Source organism: Sus scrofa, chromosome 7, assembly GCF_000003025.6.
Source record: "Sus scrofa isolate TJ Tabasco breed Duroc chromosome 7, Sscrofa11.1, whole genome shotgun sequence".
NCBI classification, from domain to species: Eukaryota; Metazoa; Chordata; class Mammalia; order Artiodactyla; family Suidae; genus Sus; species Sus scrofa.
This window is the reverse complement of record NC_010449.5, coordinates 94,435,120-94,457,125: the sequence shown is the minus strand read 5'-3', so window position 1 is coordinate 94,457,125 and position 22,006 is coordinate 94,435,120. Positions and strand designations below refer to the sequence as shown.

At 42.1% G+C, this 22,006-nt stretch overlaps 1 protein-coding gene across 7 annotated transcripts in view; it reads right to left on the bottom strand.

Moving 5' to 3' along the window:
* Positions 1–12,125, bottom strand: part of PCNX1 (pecanex homolog 1 (Drosophila)) — a 173,476-nt gene extending 161,351 nt beyond the window's left edge. For all 7 annotated transcript variants that reach the window (XM_021099419.1, XM_021099421.1, XM_021099420.1 and 4 more), the window contains exon 1: positions 11,590–12,125. In XM_021099419.1, coding sequence (XP_020955078.1) covers positions 11,590–11,742 — 153 coding nt within the window. In that variant the 5' untranslated portion in view covers positions 11,743–12,125. The remainder of the gene's footprint in view (positions 1–11,589) is intronic.

The window sequence follows — 22,006 nt, the reverse complement described above, 5'->3', positions numbered from 1 at the left end:
ATACAAATAACATCTATAATTCATCAATGGTACTATACCAATGTTAATTTCTTCATTTTGACAAATGCGCCATGGTTATCTAAGATTTTAATATGAGAGGAAGCTGAGCAAAGGGTACACAAGAACTCTCTACACTATTTTCTTTTCTGAAAACCTAAAATTATTTTAAAATACAAAGTTTTAGGAGTTCCCACCGTGGCTCAGCGGTTAACACACCCGACTAGCATCCATGAGGACATGGGTTCAATCCCTGGCCTCACTCAGTGGGTTAAGGATCCGGCATTGCTGTGAGCTGTGGTGTAGGTCACAGATGCGGCTTGGATCCCACGTTGCTATGGTTGTGGTGTAGGCCAGCAGCTACAGCTCCAACTGGACCCCTAGCCTGGGAATCTCCATATGCTGCAGGTGCAGTCCTAAAAGAGAGGGAAAAAAAAAAGTTTTAAAGATGATAACTACGATGCTTGGATCTGTTTATATCTAGACAACATTCAGGGAGTGAGGAGGATTAGGAAAAGGAGATACATGATTCAAACTTCTCAAATTTGTGACTAATATTCCTGTCTATTCTCAGGGCAGTTGGCACTCAGGGTTCTATTTGGTTTGTGCAAAGCCCTACAAAATAGGACATTTTTCTTTCCCTTAAAACCTCAAAAGGAAATGGAGTGATTTCCTCTAGGTTTTCTTTTCTTTTTCATCATTAATACAAAGCAACTGAGACTAGCACCAATGGTGCAAACTATAAAACATGGAACCCCTCAAGTTTTAATGATAAAGGATGAAAAGACAGTGAGAGCGCTTTTACAATTCCATCAAAGAAAGCATTTAGTCAACTTTTAGCCGGAGAAGCAGAAGAACCAGAGGAATCAGAATCAGTAGCTATTTATTTCACTGTGGTTTGCTAAAATTCAAATGTAATGCTAAAGAAGTCAACAGCAGTAAAATCTACAGAATATTTGTTGTAATCCTCCCTTTTCCGTAACATTAGTCTGTGCTATTCTAGTGCTCCTACCCTGGTGCCCCACCTACAAAATATTCCTCTGTCCTCCCCAGCTATGTATAGAGACCCAGGAAAACCATCTGATTTAACTCAAATAAAATAACAAGAAGAAACAATCTCCTCTCAAACATTTCTGCTTGTTTACCAATTACTTACTGTGAAAATTATCTGAGTAGAAAGAAGAGGAAAAATCAGATAAAAGTTGTTTTGTGATATATGTAGTGCAGTAAACATCCTTCTTTTGGATAAGAAAAGTTTGTTTTTTGTTTCTTTCTTTTCCCTAATAATTTTTTTTTTCTACTGTACAGCCTGGTGACCTTGTTACACATACAGGTATACATTCTTTTTTCTCACATTATCATGTTCCATCATAAGTGACTAGACAGTTTCAAAAAGTTTGAAAAAGCACTTTAAGAGAAATTACCAAAAAACACAAGATTACTGAAATGATTCATTCAACATTCCACTGAATAAGAAATTTACAACAATAACACTCTTTTTTGCAAAGTGTTGAGCAGAGGTGGGAAAACAAGTACTCTCAATACTGTTGATGAAAATTTAAATTAGTACAACCTTTCAGGAGAGCAATTTGGCATGTTTGACCATTTTCTTCTTTTCAAACTCTTTTTCCTTGGCTTCCTCTCTTTCGTAATGCATTCCTCTCTTCATTTTCCTGTTACCTTTCTTGTCTCCTTTGCTGATTTTTAACTGCCGTTGGGCTCTGGCATTCTGTCTTTTTAACGAATTACACTTTCTCCCCAGATCTTCTACACCATGGCTTGGATTATCCTCTATAATGCTGATAACTTCCAAGTAAATTTTACCCCCAAATTTACATTTCTCGTCAACACTGTGAACTCATGTTCTCCAACCTCAAAGGAATTTTCAAAATTGCCCAGCAATTCTACCATCTCTGCTCATCACTTTCTCCCCCTGCACCACGCCCTAAAAATAAGGATAACATTTCACGTAGAAGTCCTTCTCAACGCTTAAATATCTTCCTCATCTCCCCTTCACTCTCAACAGAAAATTTAAGATTACATAAATCATAAAAGATCTGCCTCAGCTACCACCACTAAGTGTTTAGCCCTTCTGCCATCAGCAGTCATCCTTCCTTCCTCCTTTCTGTCCTTTCTGAGGGTGAGGCTTTACTACCTGTGCTCCCTGGACCACAAACCTATTTTGCCTTCTAAAGGACCTTGCATTATTATTTCAAATTCTCATTCTCCCATCCATATTATTTTTCATTAAAAAGTCACCGAATTAAAGTGCTTATTTATCAAAGGAAAAATATGCACGTATTTTAATATACCAAGTCTACTTCCAGAAATTTATACGAAACACTAGTATAAAGATTTAATTCTACAAGGAGATCCTGCTGAATAGCATTGAGAACTTTGTCTAGATACTCATGTTGCAACAGAAGAAAGGGTGGGGGAAAAACTGTAATTGTAATGTATACATGTAAGGATAACCCGACCCCCTCGCTGTACAGTGGGAAAATAAAAAAAAATAAAAAAAATAAAAAAGATTTAATTCTAAGAATATTCTCCCTAGTGTTTTCTAAATAGCTAAAAACTACAACCTACATAACCAATAATAGGAAAATCATTAAATGTACTGTAACACATCCATACTATAGTTTACTACAAAGCTATTAAAATTGCTTTTTTTCCCCCACTTGGAAACAAGGCTTCAGAACCATAGTAATTTTATGAGCCCATTTTTCTAAGGAAGACGCATAACACGTATTTGTAAGTTCCGAACACATTTTGCTTACTAAAATAAATGTTCAAAAGTCTAGGTAAATGGAATTACAGGTGGTTTTTATTTTCTTTTTACTTATCTATAATTTCTCATTTAGCATATGTATATTTCTATTCATTGACTAAACAGAAAAATCTAAATACTTAGCAAATAAAAGTACAGCATTAAACAGCAATAAAAGTGAAATGAGAGGATGAAGTATGCAATTATCATTATTTATTTTAAATAAAACTTGGACTTATTTGGGAAGAGAAAGCATTTTTTGGTTTTTTTTGGGGGGGTTGGGTTTTTTTCTGTTTTTTTTTTTTTGTCTTTTTGCCATTTCTTGGGCCGCTCCCGTGGCATGTGGAGATTCCCAGGCTAGGAGTCCAATCAGAGCTGAAGCCGTTGGCCTATGCCAGAGCCACAGCAACACAGGATCCGAGCCGCGTCTGCAACCTACACCACAGCTCACGGCAACGCTGGATCCTTTACCCACTGAGCAAAGCCAGGGATTGAACCCACAACCTCATGGTTCCTAGTCAGATTTGTTAACCACTGAGCCATGACAGGAACTCTGAGAAAGCATTTTTGATATTCAATAAAGTTTTCCAATTTCTTTCAGTTCCTTTTTTTTTTTTTTTTTTTTTTTTTTGTCTTTTTAGGGCCTCACCCATGGCATATGGAGGTTCCCAGGCCAGGGGTCAAATCGGAGCTGCAGCTGCTGGCCTACACCACAGCCATGCCACGCCAGATCCGAGCCGCATCTACAACCTACACCACAGCTCGTGGCAACGCCTGATCCTTAACTTACTGAGCAAGGCCGGGGACTGAACCTGAGTCCTCATGGATACCAGTCAGATTTGTTTCCACTGAGCCATGATGGGAACTCCAAATTTCTTTCAGTTCCGATAAAACCTTCCCTCAGGCTGGAGTGACGCCTTTTATGCAACAGCCAAAAAACTGGAACGAGGTCTTCCTAATCTCCAGGAGACTGGAGAAAAATGAAGAAACTGGAGTGCATTCACACAAAAGAATACTGCTCGGCAATAATGGAACAAGCTACTAATATAATCAGCAGCATAAATGGCTCTTTACAACCTTATGCTGAGGGAAAAAGACTTAATATGAGTACATACTACGTGATTCCATTTGTATGAAGTTCTAAAACAGGATAAACTCATCTATGATAGAAAAAATCAAAACAAGGGTGAGAGCGGGATCAAGAGGGCGGAGGAGTAAGGCACGGTGCTCACCTTCTCCTGCAAACCACATTTAAAATACACCATCTACATGTAGAACGATTTGCACAGAACACGTACTGAGCGCTGGCAGAAGACCTTTAAATCTTCAAAAATGGCAAGAAACCCTCCACATAACTAGGTAGAACAAAAGGGGAAAAAAAGAACAAGGGTGAGAGAACTAACTGGGAAGGGCAAGTAGGAGCTTTCTAAGGTGAAGCTCACATTCTACAACACAAGGGGTTTGCATTATGGGGCTGTATGCATTTACCTACTTAACGGTTCGCTTTTATTTATTTATGTATTTATTTTGTCTTTTCAGGGCCGCACCCATGGCATATGGAGGTTCCCAGGCTAGGGGTTGAATCAGAGCTGCCGGCCTGCACCACAGCCACAGTGACACGGGATCCTTAACCCACTGAGCGAGGCCAGGGATCAAACCTGAAACCTCATGGTTCCTAGTCGGATTCATTGCCAGTGCACCAAGATGGGAACTCCCAATGGTTCACTTTTGGAAGTCTAGCTGATGATATGCATAAAGTGTCTGGAGGTGATCTGTACTGATGTCTCAGACTTACTTCACATGCATCCCCCTTAAAAAAAAAAAAATGGTATCGATAGGTAGAGGAATGCATAGAGTATGAAATTTTTTTTAAAAAAACTACAGAATCCAACACAAGTGGTGGATACATTTCTTTTAACTTTTCCATATGTCTGAAAATTCTCAAAATAAAATGTTGGAAAAACTTATGGAAAGTAAAGTCAAACATAGAGAACAAACTACCTGAGGGAACCCTCCTGCACTGATGGTGGGAATGTAAACTGGTACACCCACCATGGAGAATAGTTTGGAGATACCTTAGAAATCTATACATAGAACTTCCATATGACCCCGCAATCCCACTCTTGGGCATCTATCCGGACAAAACTCTACTTAAAAGAGACACATGCACCCGCATTTTCATTGCAGCACTATTCACAATAGCCAGGACATGGAAACAACCCAAATGTCCATCGACAGAGGATTGGATTCGGAAGAGGTGGTATATATACACAATGGAATACTACTCAGCCATAAAAAAGAATGACATAATGCCATTTGCAGCAACATGGATGGAACTAGAGAATCTCATCCTGAGTGAAATGAGCCAGAAAGACAAAGACAAATACCATATGATATCCCTTATAACTGGAATCTAATATCCAGCACAAAGGAACATCTCCTCAGAAAAGAAAATCATGGACTTGGAGAAGAGACTTGTGGCTGCCTGATGGGAGGGGGAGGGAGTGGGAGGGATCGGGAGGTTGGGCTTATCAGACACAACTTAGAATAGATTTACAAGGAGATCCTGCTGAATAGCATTGAGAACTATGTCTAGATACTCATGTTGCAACAGAAGAAAGGGTGGGGGAAAAACTGTAATTGTAATGTATACATGTAAGGATAACCTGACCCCCTTGCTGTGCAGTGGGAAAATTTAAAAAAAAAAAAAAGAAAACAAACTACCTGGTTAAATCTATGTATTCAAAGGCTGAGAAAAAAATGGAAATGTTCCTAGTTTTTTTAACTGCCAAATGATTTTACAAGTTGAAGTAATTTCTCAAATGGCAGAAAATATTCTATCTTTAACAAATCATTTTAGGAATCAATTGCTGGTTTTATAAATTAGAAGCTCTTAAAAAAAAAAAAAAATTGGGGCGTTCCCGTCTTGCAGTGGTTAACGAATCTGACGAGGAACCATGAGGTTGTGGGTTCAATCCCTGCCCTTGCTCAGTGGGTCAACGATCTGGCGTTGCTCTGAGCTGTGGTGTAGGTTGCAGACGCGGCTCGGATCCTGCGTTGCTGTGGCTCTGGCGCAGGCCGGTGGCTACAGCTCTGATTCGATCCCTAGCCTGGAAACCTCCACATGCCGCAGGAGCAGCCCAAGAAATGGCAAAAAGACAAAAAAAAAAGAAGAAGCTCTTCTGCAAGTGGACCAAATGGTTGCTTTCTTGGAAACTTCATTTGTAAACCATCTTCGGACAATGTATCCTTGATTTATTTAGGAGACACAACAGAGACATAAGAGCTATGTCTGTGCATAGCCAATTATGGAAACAATTACATTCACCTTGATACCAAATACTGAAAATACTGGTAAGAAAAGACAGGCTATAGGTTGAATCAAATCATCCACTATTCATTAAACTTTTCATAAAGGACACAAAAAAAATACTAAATAATCATGTTTAATTGCTAATATACAACTTTTCTAACTTAAGGAAAACATTTTAGGAAATAAAAAATTACAAAATATGAAAATGTGAGTTTTAGTCATCATAAGTAAATCTTATTTACACTGATCTTTAAAATATTTTTAAATCTTTAAGAAAGAATGACTTGAGGGCCTCAGAGAAATACTAATAAGGGATTTTTTATTATGTAACTGATAAAGATCAGCTACAGAGAGAAAACAATAAGATAACTAGGAAGGAAAGGTGAAACCTTGATATATTTTATAGGAATGGTTTATTTTCTGAATATAATCTCTCCAGAGATTTATATGATATATATTACTGTACATATCACTGTGTATTGATACGTATAATTACACAAAATTATATACACAAAAGACAATACACGCTGCACTCTGAGTGACTTAGGGTTTCTCAAGAGTCATTTGTATTTGATTTTTCAATAATTCTATGTATTATTTTTTGTCATGCATATTGATATTGAACCTAACCCCCAGATAAGATGTGACTCCACCACCTAACCCCCAGGTAAGATGTGACTCCACCACAAAACAGAGCTCATCACCATACTCCCCGCACACCCAACTATTCTACATCAGTTAAGGTGTTAAGGCACACATATATACTTAAACATTTCATTCAGCATCATTTATTCACAACTTAATATAAGCCAAACACAAGAGCAGACACCAGATACACACTGCCAAATAAATCAGATATGGTCTCTGCCCTCACTGGACTTACAAGACATTGGGAGGAGCGAATGTCAGAGACAGCAAACAAGCTTGCAAAGATCTAAATACGTGTTTGTGATAAACACCACAGAAGAAAGTTACAGAATGGAACAAGGGAAAAGAGAGAAAACCTGTTTATGGTTGTCACCTCCCGACTTTTAAGCTCACCCCTAAAGACCCAGGAGGCAGCCTGCCAAGATCTGGGGTGGGGGGACATATCCCTTCAGAAGACACAGCAAGTGCAAAGGCCCCACAGGAGGAGCAAGCCCAGTAGACCGAAGGAACAGAAAAGCAGCCAGTGTGACCACAGCACAGTGGGAAAACTGCATCAACTGCAGAGAAAGGTGGAACTGGCTTTGAGGAGGCCTCAGTAAAGATAACGGATTTTATTCTAAGTACAAAAAAAAAAAAAATAATTGCACGATATAAAAAAGGGGGAATGGCATGAACTGATGTCCCTTACTTTGTGGAAAAAGAGCTGTGTAGAAGGGCAAGAATAGAAGCCAAGATAGTAGTGCAGACAACAAACAGCATGAACTAGAAAGTGGAAAGGAAGGTTTGAGATATTCCATCAGTGGAAGTGGTTAAGACTTGCTCATAAGGTGAAAAAGAGGGGGATGGTATGAGCAACTAGATACAAGATGGTACCATTAACTGGGAAGAAAAACAACTAGTTTTGTAGGGGGGTGGGGGCCTTAGGAGGGAATCAGGGACGTTTTAGATATGCCTGTGAGACAGCCAAGAGATTGTTAGGTAAGCAGCTGAATATAAGTCAGGGGCATATTGATAAAAGTTCTTTAAACTGACCAAGAGTGTGTATAAAATATAGCAGGTCACACTCCAGATCATCTGCATCAGAATGAATGCGCCCATGTGCACATTTTTAACATGTCCAAGTGATTCTGATGTCAACTGCAGTCTCATGGTTCATCACCTATGGATATCATTCATAAGAAAACATTACATTGACCATTAATATGTGAAGATAATGGTCTGATTTACTGTCTAATTTCCTCTAGTCATACATTATAGAGAAAATACTGTACTAATTAGCCCTTGCAAATGACATTGACTGATGGCGGCTCTGAAGGTGAATAATTTCTTCCATTTCATACTGTCTCGCAAGATATCTCACAAGTAAATCAAGGTTCAAAAGGTGCAGAGTCTTGCCCAAAGGGCACCCAATCAATAAAAAAGCCAAGACTCAAAAATCAAGATAACGCCAACTCCAATCTGCTTTCCATCACATGAAAAGGCCACAAAACTCACCATCTGTGACACGTACACACATAATTATGACAAGATAAAAGAGGGTGAGTGTCTTAAGGAAAACAGAAGAACAATGAAAGTAAGAAAAAAGAATTACTTCTTGATTTTCATTACTTCGAAGTTGTGTAATTGTATAAATTCCACTTTTCAAAGTATCCACAAAAGCTACTAATAGCCAAAGTGTTTGAATCCTATACAAAAAGCCCTAAGACTCTCTAATTCAACATACAACCTCTTCAAAGAGATCTCAAAAACAAAACAAAACAACAACAACAACAAAAAAACCGGCAGGGGCAGGGAGGGGTACCTGAACCTGGGCTTTAAAAGCCCTGTATAATGAGTCTCTAAGGGCTCAACCTCGGGTGTCCTCATTAGTAAAATGAGGACACAGGGTTTGAGATAAAGAACACACTTAGTAGTCATTATCATTTATAAATATTATTGGAAGTGTATACAAATAATCTATAATGATCTGACACTTTATTTTAACATGGAATGCTGGATTTTGGTTCAAATGTATACTTCAGACTATCTACCTCAATATTCTATTCCTAGAATGCTTCCTAAAACATTACTAATCTTCTTTGCTAACTGCCCCTAGGCGAGGATCAATCCCCTGACTAAGTGCTCAGGGTCATTATGTACTAATCATTTCACAACAGTTCTAATGCTTATAACTGTTCATTATCCCAAGCTAGACTTGAAGTTCCTTGAAGGCAAAAGCTATGTCTTGTTCATTTTTAATCATCATTTAAATCTGAGTACTTACTACGTGCTTGGCACTGACCTAGGTCTTGACAATACCGCAGTAAACAGTCTCTGCCCTCTTAGAGCTTATATTATAGTGGGATAAGAGAAACATTAAGTATAAATATGTATCAATTTGAAATAAGTGCAATTAAATAAAGGAAGGTAAGGGGGCTGGGAAGTATCTCAGGAGCTGGGAAGCTGCTATTTTACACAGGTTATGAAGGAAAGCCTCACACACAACTGAAACCTGATATAAATGTAGCATGTAAGTCACACAGATATCCACCTGGAGGGGAAAAGCCATCCAGACAGAGAGAGAAGAGCAAGTGCAAAGGCCCTGAGGCAGGAATGGCTATTGTGTGGGAAAACTTGTAAGAGGGCAAATGGGGGGGGGGGGAGATACATGGGAGGGGTGGCTCTGAGAGCAGAATGCCTCCATCTGACTAATGTTATAAAGAATCACTCAGGCATTTTTATGAAGAATAGAGAATAAAGAATGCAAGCAGCGACTCTCATTAGAACTTGCAATATCCTGGGAGAGACATAACAATGGCTTGAATTAAGAGAGAAGTGATGATGATTAGCTGGATTCTAGTTATGTTTTCAAGACAGAACCCACAAGATTTGTTGGTGAACTGGACATGAAAGAAACAGGAAGAAAAGAATCAGCTTTTTAAAGTTTTTAGGAAGAGAGCCCATAAACTTAAACAAGAAGGTTAGAGAAGCAATTTATATTTTCCTAGAACCCAGCAAACTGCCCAGCACATAGCAGACACTCAAATATTTGTGAATTAAATTAAATTGAATAAACTCCCAAAATGAAGGAGTAAACTCAATGTATGGATCTACATTTGCTCTAAGTTTCCTTTAGTAATGTTTGTTAGTTACACCAAGAGTCTTAGCCACTAACACCGGTCTCAACATGGAAACTTTACACCAGAATATAGCAACTAATCCTGATATCTCAAGAACCAGCTTCAGTTTTAAATCTACAATTCTCCTGGATATAAAAGAAATCAGCTATGATAAACTCTGTGACAGCCTGAGGATTCTTACACCCAAAGTAATTAACCTGTTCGTTAATGATGTCATATTCCTGGAAGATAAAGAAGTGCAAATAGTACTAACTCCCTAGGCCAGAATTAATTGAAAACTAAAACACTTCGTGATAAATTTTCAGACAGGGACAAGACTGAACAAGTCCCCTAAAAAAAATAATCCATCAGTCATCAGCAATTTCTTACATGACTTTTTTACCTCAAGCAGCATGTCCCTCCCAAACAATTTCAATGAAAAAGGTGAAATTTAGCACATCTTCCTCCAGTTGTTCTGCCAATTAGCGAAAATGGGCTTCACTTCGGAAAGAACTGGGTATCCTCACCTTTAACACTGATGTAGTCATATTCCCAGACCTTCTCATCCAGCATCCTTACTACAGCTCCACGAAGAAGCATAAAGTCAACAGAAATACACTCAAAGGCCTCCTAAAATAAAGTTACAAACCTTACCTCCCTTCCGGTCACTTTTAAAGTTTTAACTGAAGCTTAAGTATCACCTCTCTTCCATATTAGTCTCCCTAATGCCCCACCCTAACCTAATGTGTTTTAAAAAAAGAAAATGCGCTTACAACTTTCAGTGAAAATACAGGTTAAAAAGCTAGATCATTCGGGGAAGCTGAAGAAGCTGATCGTACCGAATTCAGCAACAGGCAGTACTTTCTCTTTCCTATCAGTAAAAGGCCTTGAACCAACCCAAACAAATCTGCTGAAATGCCAGCCAAATTTCCCCGTATCTCCCCCGCTCCCTCCCCCCAAAGCTGGCCTGGAAATAACAGTCACCGACCAAGGCGCTGAACAGAACTGAACCAGTGGTAAGCAAAAATAGGATTTTGAGAGGCAGGAAGAGTGAGAGCCAGATTTTCAACCACCACGTCTAAGCGAGTTAAGGGCCCGGATGCCCCACAAATACATTCCAAACCGAGCGGCACACGCTCTTCCCCCGCTCCAAAGGCTCCGCACGCGGATTAGAGGCGAGGTGGAAGGAGAGTACTCCCCGGAGAGGCGGAGCGAGAACCGCCTCGGGGGAAGGGAGTGCCCAAGGGGTGCCCGGCGCCCGAGGAACGGAGCGCAAATAAGCACGCGTGCCAGGGATGGAGGCGGCGGCCCCTTGGGAGCACAATGCTCGGCGCCCACCCCAAATGCGGAGGCAGGGAGCCCCCGTCAGGCTTTACCCACCCGGGTAGAAAGGGGGGGGGCAGGATCAGGAACCTCGAAGGAGGGGCCTAGGAAGCAACTCTTTCCCCGTAAACGGGCTGGGCACCCCCACCCCAGGGTGGGGCGCGGAGGGAGGCGGGGGCTGCTGCTGATCCGCTTCTCCCGTCATCCCTGAAATAAGGGAAGCCCTCCAGGGAGAGAAGAGCGGGGAGTACGCGTGGGGGAGGGGAGCACTAGAGCCAAGGGGGCGGTGGGCCCGCGGGGGATCGGGACAGTACGGGGAAGGCGAAGAGGGCGCACTCCCCGCCCGGAGCCAGGGAGGCGCGACCGCCCGCTGGACTCGGGGAACCCGGCCAGCCAGAAGGGGGTTAGGAGCCACCCTCCTCCCCGCCCCCACAACTCACCATGTAGAGGGTGAAGGGTAGGCCGAGCAGAAAGAGCCACAGGTAGAGGTGCAGCGCGTTCACGAACGTGGCCTGGTGCGGGTCGTAGTACCATCCCCCGCTGAGAGCGGCCCACACCCCCTGCCGGAGGATCTGCAGCGTCTGCGACCCCATCCCCACCCGGCGCCGCCTCCGCCGCCGCCGCCGCCGCCGCGGTCCCCGCCCCGGCCCCAGCTCTGCCTCGGTCACCAGAGCCCGCAGCTGCCCCGTCTATCCGCCTCCGGAGCTCCGGGAGAGCGGGCCGGCGCTTCGGCGGTCGCTAGGGCTGCTGCAAGAGGAGGAGGAGGAGGCAGCGAACGAGGAGGAGGAGACCGAGGAGGAGGCGGCGAGCGGCGGGGCGGAGGAGAGCGGAGAAGAGGAGACCGGCCTCCAGAGCGCAGCCGCCATCTTGTCTCCTAACACCCGGAGCCGGGCCCCCGCCGCCCGCGGCCCGCCAGCGCCGCTGCCGCCACCGCCGCCGCCGCCGCGACCCCCGCCGGCCGCCAGCCCTGGGCCAGGCGGAGAAGGAGGCCCGGCGCCCGGGAGCGACCGGGAGCAAGCCGCGCCCCCTCCGGCTCCTCCTCTCCTCTCCCTCCGCCCCCTGGGCCGGCTCCCCACGGGTGCGCGCAGCCCCTGCGCCGCCGCGGGCGCCTCCTGCCGGCGCCCGGGAGAAACGCTCGCGAGCCCAGGCCTGGGGGCGGGGCTGCCGAGGTTCCGGGGACGGAGAGTCCGGGCTGTGGGAGACCCCTCTGTGTTCCCGCCTCGCGACCCTGGCAAGTTCCGTGAGCAGTCCAGAAACCGGGTCTTCCACTCTCCAAAGCCTTAACTTTGGAACCTTGTCAGCATCCTGGCTGACGTTTTATATTTATTAAAGACCTGGGAACAACGAGGCTAATATCCAAGATACTCACTGAAGACGTGAAAGAATTAGGTACAGCTGATGACGATTGAAAAGAATCACAAATGCACCCAATTTGAGCAAGAACTGTGTTGGCCCGTGGAATGAGCTGGAGGCTCTTGACAGAAAAATAACCACGGCCAGGATTGGACAGATTTACTACGTGCAAAGACAGATTAAATTAATAGAAGTTGTAAGAGATGTAAAAGTATGGGCTGGACAGCTTGATCATTGTACATGGTGATTTTATTTTTTTAACGTGCTGTAACTTGCAGCCATTTTTATTAATGGGCCAATCTAAACAGGGTTGAAAGATTAACTGTGGCTCCACCCCAATTCACAATAAGATCTTGCACTTTTTATAGCTGTAAAGACTGGGAATCATTCTTGGCTCTGTGTAATGTTTATAAGGCACGTCTGATCTCATTGAATGAAATTTTTTTAAAAAGAGTTTGCAGTTTGAGTTTATGATAGCAATAAAAGTACTCTGTATTCTTGGATTAAAGTTGCTATAATTAACAAGAAAAGAGAGCCAAAAGAAACCGGGGGTGAAGTTTTCAGAAGAGTATTGAAAACCTATTGCAATACCTCCCAGAGTCACTTCACAGTTCAGGAATTTCCACATCCATTTCATTTGACCTTCACAATACTCCTGTTAAGAACAGCCTAGAGGCTATCCTTATTTTATGAATTAGGAAACCAGAGTTCAAAGAAACTAAATGATTGCCCAAGTTCTCTCAAGTAATAAGTGGTTGAGAAGACTTCTGCAACCAGCAGTCGTCTTAAATGCATGAACTGAATTTTGGCAGTTTATTTCGCAGCACTTTACATCTTATCTGTTCAGATAAGAGTTTGAACTGGTGGATAACTGCTCAGCTTCTGGTCACCTGTGGCCAGCTTAAACGAATGACCAGTTCTCAAAGTGTAAGCCCAAGACCAGCTGTGTCAACATCACTAAGAACTTGTTAGAAATGCAAATTCTCAGGCATCACTCCGGAGAAACTCCGGGTGTGAGATCTAGCAATCTGTTTTAACAAACCCTCCAGAAGATTCTAATCTACCTTAAAAGTTGAAACTACCATGTAGAACACCACCACCCCCCGCCTTGATTTGTTCAATTCCTTATAGGCACATAGTCACTGAATTCCAATAACATAGCTTGAAATTGAGCGACACTGGCCAAAATATACTTTAAAGTATATTAGTATGTCTAAGAGCAAAATTGAGGTTAAACATGCAATTTTACAATTAAAAGTTTGGCCTTGAGTCTTGGTCACAGACACAAGGTATTGTCGGGTGTTCATTTGTTTCTCCTAAAGGAGACAGGTAAATTCTCTGAGCAGGTTTTGGAAGTGATCCCAAGCTTTTCCAACACAAAGGAAGATGTAAACATGGATAAAATTCCAGTACCACATTGGTTTCCACACCAGCAAATATCTGCTATAGTTTAATGTAAAAGGATTAACTGTAATAGGGGTGAGGTGGACTGGAAGAAATGGAGACCAGAACCAGACACAGCCATGGAACTGGAGGCAGACCCAGCTGGCATGATGAGTGTGCAGCCAGAAGGGAGTATTTGGAGGGTATGTAACCGGCAGCAGCCAGGAAGGCAGCCAGGATCAGGCTGGTTCAACACAGAGAATGTGAGTGTGGTAAGCCAATGGGCAGCTGAAACATAGCCTTGGAAAATCCAGGAGCAGAGAAAAATTGGAAATCTTGGCAAGCATTAAGAAAATGCCAGGCCCCAGCCTCAGTGCTGTCTTCCAGGTCTGCATTCTGCTCCCTTTGGGGAACTGATGAAAATAAATAGAATTCAGGTCCTTGAGAAGATGCACTGGGCAAGTTTGGAGGACAAGGACTTGGGCTCAGGGGAAGACAAGTGTCCAAAGACCAGATCTGGCAGACAAAAGGAGCCTTAGAAACAACGGAGGAGCCGAACACCTATAACTGAGACTGCATTTCACACCGGTCGGGGTTGCCTTATGTTGAGGTCTCAGAATGTTAATATGGAACTCTAATTCCCCTCTCAGTGTGACTGGGATTGATCTAAGAGTCTAGAAGTGGGAGTCACATGGCACCAGTCACTGAGTGAAAAGGGGTCAGCCGGATGAGTAATCTCAGGCGTATAGACTACGTCTTTCAGCTCTGGACTGGTAAAAGCATTTTAGAAAAAAAAAAAAAAGCTAATTAACTGACTTAGGGAGTTAGCCATTGAAAGAATTCAGTGAAATGGATGACCTTTCCCAGAGACTGACTCAGTCTTTGGGGTGAAAGTGGGAGGGGAGAAAATCCTCCAGTGCTTTTTATCTGTAGCTTTCAAATGTTTATGAGTGTTGTCACAACAAGCTTCCTATTTTATAAACAGGAAGCCAAGACACAGAGAGGTAACATACTCTCTCATACTCATAAAAATGTAAGAGCAGGACAAAAACTAAAGAATCTAATTTGCCTAAGTGTTAACCCTCTTAGCCATTCATAAAAGCCATTAATAATGTGACACTTAGAATGTCAAAGTTAGCAACATTGACATACTACCAAACCACCACCTGACCTATGTTCATCTTTCAGCTCATTCTATCTAAACGATACTTCCTGACCATAGGCCCCCTGAGGACTAGGAATGCTCTGACAGCAGATGCTCTCTCCTGCCTGAAAGGGATAAAGATGAGTGGGCGAAACCTTCTAATAACCCCCAGCTGAGCCCACCTTGGAGCAGAGGCGGACAGACTGCACTTCTGGTCAATTTACGTGGCAGTGGTGATCTACTTAGGACATCCTAGCCAAATGTCCTGGCACAACCTAAATGTAGCAGGTCTCCACAGCTTTCCGCCACAGACGTGCCCCCCCAGCCCAGCCGTCTTATTTATTTGTGTCCATGAAATCAACGTTTTCCCATTGACTCAGGCTCAGAGTGTCATATACCTTCCCCCCTGTGTAGTTTCCTACAGACAAGTCAGTCCTCTCCTTTTTCTGCTCAATCCCTCCTTTACATCTCCAGATCAATCCATCCGATGATTACTCTCCTAAATCAGATTCCCCAGCCTTCTATTGCCTCCAATCTCTCTTCAAAACCATTTTGCATCCCACCAACAGACAGATCTCCCTAATCCACCTTCCCATATCCCTCCTCTTCTCAGAAGCTTTCAGTTCCCTTCTGGTGCCCACGGTACTGAAGGCATACTCTTTGGCAGGCATTCAAGGTCCCTCATAACCTGAATCACTCTTTTCTCTAACTTAGCTCCTGTTACTCCCCACATGAAATCTTTTAATGTGACTATCAGCATGCCTATGCACTTATTTTTTGTTGTTGTTGTTGTTGTTGTTGTTGTTGTTGTTGCTATTTCTTGGGCCGCTCCCACGGCATATGGAGGTTCCCAGGCTAGGGGTCAAATCGGAGCTGTAGCCACCAGCCTACGCCAGAGCCACAGCAACTCGGGATCCAAGCCGCGTCTGCAACCTACACCACAGCTCACGGCAACGCCGGATCGTTAACCCACTGAGCAAGGGCAGGGACCGAACCCGCAACCTCATGGTTCCTAGTCGGATTCGTTAACCACTGCGCCACGACGGGAACTCCTATGCACTTATTTTTATTTATCAGTCCATTGATTGATCAGTTTCTGCCTCAATACTCTTACTGATGCCATTTGCCTTACCTAGAAAATCTTATTCTTTCATCTCTCTACTAAAATTCATTATGACTATTTCAAACCCATTCATATATATTTTTGGCTGCACCTACAGCATGTGAAAGTTCCCAGGCCAGGAATCAAAGCTGTGCCACAGCAGTGACCTGAGCTGCAGCAGTGACAATGCCAGATCCTTAACCCACTGAGTCACTAGGGAACTCACATTCATCTATTTTTTGAATAGCCTAGAGTACTCATATGTTCCATTCACTTAGCACTTAAATGTGTACTACTTTATATCCCTCCAATTAAACTGTACCTTCTTTGAGGGCAATGCACTTCTCAGCCTGTCACGCAATGCCTGGGTAGCAAGCTGTTAAGATCAATTGATAGTTGGTATAAGCTGAAGAAGTAAAGTAACACAGAAAGCAATGACTTTTCAATTAAAGATTTAAATCTATTTTAGCTTTCAGTTGGTAACTCTTCAACAGTCAAAGGCATTTCACCAGCTTAGAAGAAATATGCAATAAAGGTGAAGATAATTGGAAGAGAAGGTAAGTGCCTTGATTCCTCCCGGACTCTCTTTTTAGCCATATGCTGTACTTTAGGGCATATTAGGAAAATGAAAGTCAAAGAGCAGCCAAGGCAGGGTGGGGAACTTCCTAAGTCTTACATAGTATAAAATACCAGTATGTGGATATGGAGCTGAATAAGTAAAATAAGAGCAGCTCATCCTTCTTGGAAATCTCAATCTATTGGGGTGTTTTGTTTTGTTTTGATGTCAATTCCATATGATATGAGTACTTTAGAACAGGTTCTAATTGACACTAACTAGTTCAGTAATTCTCACTAAAGTTTTGTGTCATCCTAAGAGTATCTTCTGTTGTATATTTAAAAACCCAATTCACCTTTCTAAAACTCACAAATTTTGGGGGCAGTGCAATGAAAGGAAAGGGGAAGTTTACAGGATATTGCAAAACTCCCCAAATGTTGGGAATTCCTGAATTATAAACAATATACACATACATTATTTCTCACCTTTTGACAATAAAGGATTCTTCTATGTCAGATGTGTTTAGCCATACCATATTAAGGATTTTATTTACCATTCTGACTCAGCCAGCTCTGCATAATTCCTGCAGGACCTATTGGGTCAACTGATGCAGCTGGGTGATTCTCTGAAATGCTCACCTGATTAGTAGTTACCTTTGTGATCTAGATCATCTGCTTGTAGTTATGCAGAAATGAGAGAGGTGTCGTCTCTGGAGGCTGGATGCCTGGCTCCCCTGGAAAGGCACATCAAGAATATTCCTTGGTAGGAAGTGGTGTTCGGTAGTAGAAAGATCGTAGGGTGTGGAATCAGATGAGCCTGTGCTTCAATCCAGAGTCTGCTACTTTCTAAATTAGTCCTAGCCCCAAGTCAAGATATCCAAGTAGAATCCAAGAAACCTGGGGAATTAAATATTGAGGATCCAGTGCATTTAGTTTTGAGTGCTGCAGCTTTTTTTTTTCTAATGGCAGAAATGGACATCCCAGTGATGTAATGAAAAGGCCTTTCCCCTGGAGATTTTTCACATCTTTCTGTATTCCCACATTCTGTCAAGGTTTCCAAACTCACTAGTTTTGTTTGTTCATTTGGTTTGGTTTGGGTTTGGGTTCTGATTTTTATTTTTTGCTTTGCTTATTCTCACTGGGATTCTGCAACTGTTAATATACACGACCATTTTCTAATTATGCACAGAGTATATTTTGTATATATACTCAGGGGAGTGATATGGTCGGATAAAATCTCTCAAATAAATCAGAAGTCATGATGCAATGTAAAACCTCCCTGTTTTTCTAGTTTCCTCACTCTCTCTTTCTCTGAGTATTTCCATCTTTTAAACTCATTATGCTCTCAAGTCCTGTAACAAGTGTTTTTCAACGTGTACTCCATGAACCACCAAAATCACAATCTTCTTTTTTTTTTTTTAATTTTATTTTCCCACTGTACAGCAAGGGGGTCAGGTTATCCTTAGATGTATAATCTTCTTTTGAAAACACATACTTCCAAGTTATGACACATCTATACATAGGGTATTGGAAAATTCCTCCAGTGTTGGGAATCCCTGAATTAGAGGATTAACATAAACACCTATTGTTTTCCATCTTTTGATATTATGAAAATAGAATTCCAAGCAGCCAATAGAATATTGAAGTAGCTTTTAGTGAACTCATATGGATTGATCTTTAAGATATATAGTTAAGTGCAATTAAAAAGTGTAGAACTGGAGTTCCCGTAGTGGCTCAGTGGAACAATCTGACTAGCATCCATGAGAATGCAGGTTTGATCCCTGGCCTAGCTCAGTGGGTTAAGGATCTGGTGTTGTTGTGAGCTGTGGTGTAGGCTGCAGATGTGGCTTGGATCTGGTGTGGCTGAGGGGTAGGCCAGTGGCTACAGCTCCGATTCGACCTCTAGTGTGGGAACCTCCATAAGTTGCGGGTGTGGCCCTAAAAAGCAAAAAAAAAAAAAAAGTATAGAACAGCAAGTATAATATATTATTATACATTAAATTTAATTAATGTATTATTATATTATACTGTTATTATAATTGACATATTATAATGATTATATACTATATATATATATAAAATAGGATTATGTATTGAATGTGCCTAAGGAGACATCTGAGAAAAGGACAGAAGTTACCGCAGGTGTGAGGGAAAGGCTGACTTTGCTTTTTTCTTTCTCTTTTTTTTTTTTCTTTTTTGGGCCACACCTGGGGCATATGGACGTTCCCAGGCTAGGGGTCAAATTGGAGCTGCAGCTGCCGACCTCCACCACAGACACAGCCACAGCCGCACAGGATCCAAGCTGCATCTACAACTTACACCGCAGCTCACGGCAATGCCTGATCCTTAACCCACTGAGCAAGGCCAGGGGTCAAACCCATGTCCCAGCCGTTGCTGAGATACTTAGATCCCATTGCGCTACAACAGGAACTCCTAAGAATTCTTAAACCTCTTAGTCTCTAATTTATGAAGAGCTTTTTATAAGCATCTATTTATTAGCCTTCAGGCTTGTATTTTGAAAAACTGACATTAACTTAATGGGAGACGGCTTGGCCCAGTCTCTCTACCACTCTGCTTCCAAGTGGCATTTTGAGGAGTTCCCTGGTGGCTCAGTGGATTAAGAATCCAGGAGTTCCTGTCGTGGCACAGCAGAAATGAATCCGACTAGGAACCATGAGGTTGCGAGTTCGATCCCTGGCCTCACTCAGTGGGCTAAGGATCCGGTGTTGCCATGAGCTGTGGTATAGTTTGCAGATGCAGCTTGGATCTGACGTTGCTGTGGCGTAGGCTGGCAGCTGTAGCTCTGATAAAACCCCTAGCCTGGGAACCTCCATATGCCACAGATTCAGTCCTAAAACAGACAAAAAGACAAAAAGACAAAAAAAAAAAAAAATAGAATCCAGTGTTGTCACTGCAGTGTCTCCGGTCACTGCTGTGATATGGGTTGGATCCCTGGTCTGGGAACTTCTGCAGGCTACAGGCACAGCCAAAAACAAAAACAAAACAAAACAAAACAAACAAACAAAAAAAAACAAGTGGCCTTTTGGGCTAATACATACATTTTCATCATAAAGTAATATATTCCCATTTTTAAATCTAAGAAATATAGAAAGGGGAGGTAAAACCTATCCAGTAGACCCCCTACCCGGTCACAACCATTGTAAATGTTTGGTATCTTTCTGCTCAGTGTCTTCACTCCTTCTCCCTAAACTTATTTCTGTACCATATTCTAATTGGAGCTCAGAGCCTGATTTGGAAAGTTTTTATGTCAACACATGCCATGTGCCTTGGCAGCTTGCTAAGTCTGAGAAACTTCAGAGGCGTTTTTTTCCTTCTGATTTACCATGTATTTCACTTTGATTCTTGGAAACATAAAAAAACATAAAAAATTCAATTCAAACTCACATAAACAATAAAGAAAAGTATTGCTTCATACAATTGCAAGTCCAGGGGAAGGGCAGGCTTCAGGGGCAGTTTAATGGCTCTGGATCTGTTTTTCTGCAGTACCCTAAGATGACCTCCTCTATGTGCTGGCTTTGACCTTGGGCTGCTTCCTTCATAGATGCAGAATGGATATAGCAGTTACTGGTTTCACACAGAAATGCCACCAACATAAGAGCAAGGAAACCTTTTTCCCAGGAGCCTCTAGCATTCTTGATTCAACCCCTGTTCTCAGGGCAATGCCACACACTGATGTTGGCCAATTACTGGCCATAGGAATGGAATTACTCTCAGATGTGAACACAGACACAGGTGGCATGTTGGAAGGGGCAGACGCCTAAATAAAACTGAATTGTGTTAAGGATCAAAAAGGAGGAATAGAGATTGAACAGACAACATACATGGGTTTAGAAACTTGGCCACTAAATTAATATATGTATTAATAAAATTGATTTTATTTAATGTATTTATTAATTTTAATTTACTAGTTTTGCCTCATTTGTTTCATTTAAATTTTTTTTAGTTCTTATTTCATTAAAGTTTTAATAGAGGATACCTTATTTTTTCCCCGGGGGCAACAAAATATTCATCAATTTGCAAAACTGGAACAGTCATTTACTGGATAATGGTTAGAAACCACTAGAAATTATGTGACATAATATTAATCAGGAATGACTTGGAGTTCCCATTGTGGTGCAGTGGTAACAAATCCGACTAGGAACCATGAGGTTTTGGGTTCGATCCCTGGCCTTGCTCAGTGGGTTAAGGATCTGGCATTGCCATGAGCTGTGGTGCAGTTCACAGACATGGCTTGGATCTGGTGTTGCTGTGGCTGTGGTGTAGGCCAGCAGCTGTAGCTCTGATTAGACCCCTAGCCTGGGAATCTTCATGTGCTGCGGGTGCAGCCCTAAAAAAAAAGGAATGACTTGTTACACAAAGGAAGCAAAAATATTCAGTAAATAAGAGGTTTATATGTTGCCCCAGCAGAAGCTATAGAGATGCCATCATATAGTTGAATATCAAAAAAAAAAAATCCCAAAGGATATACAGTGAAGCACCCCTTCCACAGCGGACCCCAGCTATACAAAGATATTTTATGTATAAACAAGGAAAAAAATATATAGATATACATATATATTCTCTCTGTACACAAAGTAAAGCATGTTATACACACATCTCTGCACCTAGCTTTCTTTGCCTAACAATATATATCAGAGATTATTATAGCACATAAAGCAATTCATCATTCTTTTTTTTTTTTTTTTTTTTTTTTTTGTCTTTTGTCTTTTTAGGGCCCTGCCTGTGGCATATGGAGGTTCCCAGGCCAGGGAACTAATCAGAGCTGTAGCTGCCAGCCTACACCACAGCCACAGCAATGCCAGATCTCATCCGTGTCTGTGAACTGCACCACAGCTCAAGGCAACGCTGGATCCTTAACCCACTGAGCTAGGCCAGGGATGGAACCCACAGCCTCATGGTTCCTAGTCGGACTTGTTTCTGCTGCAGCGTGATGGAAACTCCTCATTATTCTTTTTTTCACTGTTTTGTGTTATACAGTATGAATGTGGCACAATTAATATAATGCCTATGGAGGGTCATTTAGGTAGTTAATAATGTTTTGCTTTTAAAACATGGCTATAATGGATGACATGGCATACATTTCATTTCGCACATTTGGGGAATATCTAAAGCATACATTTGTAAAAGTGGAATTAATGCCCATTGCTGTATCTAGCTTTTGCACCACCTTATATACCCATTAGCATGGTATGAAAGTGCCCACAGCATGTGGAAGTTCCTGGGCCAGGGATCAAACCCACACCACAGCAGCGACCCAAGCCACTGCAGTGACAGTGCTGGATCCTTAATTAGCCGTGCT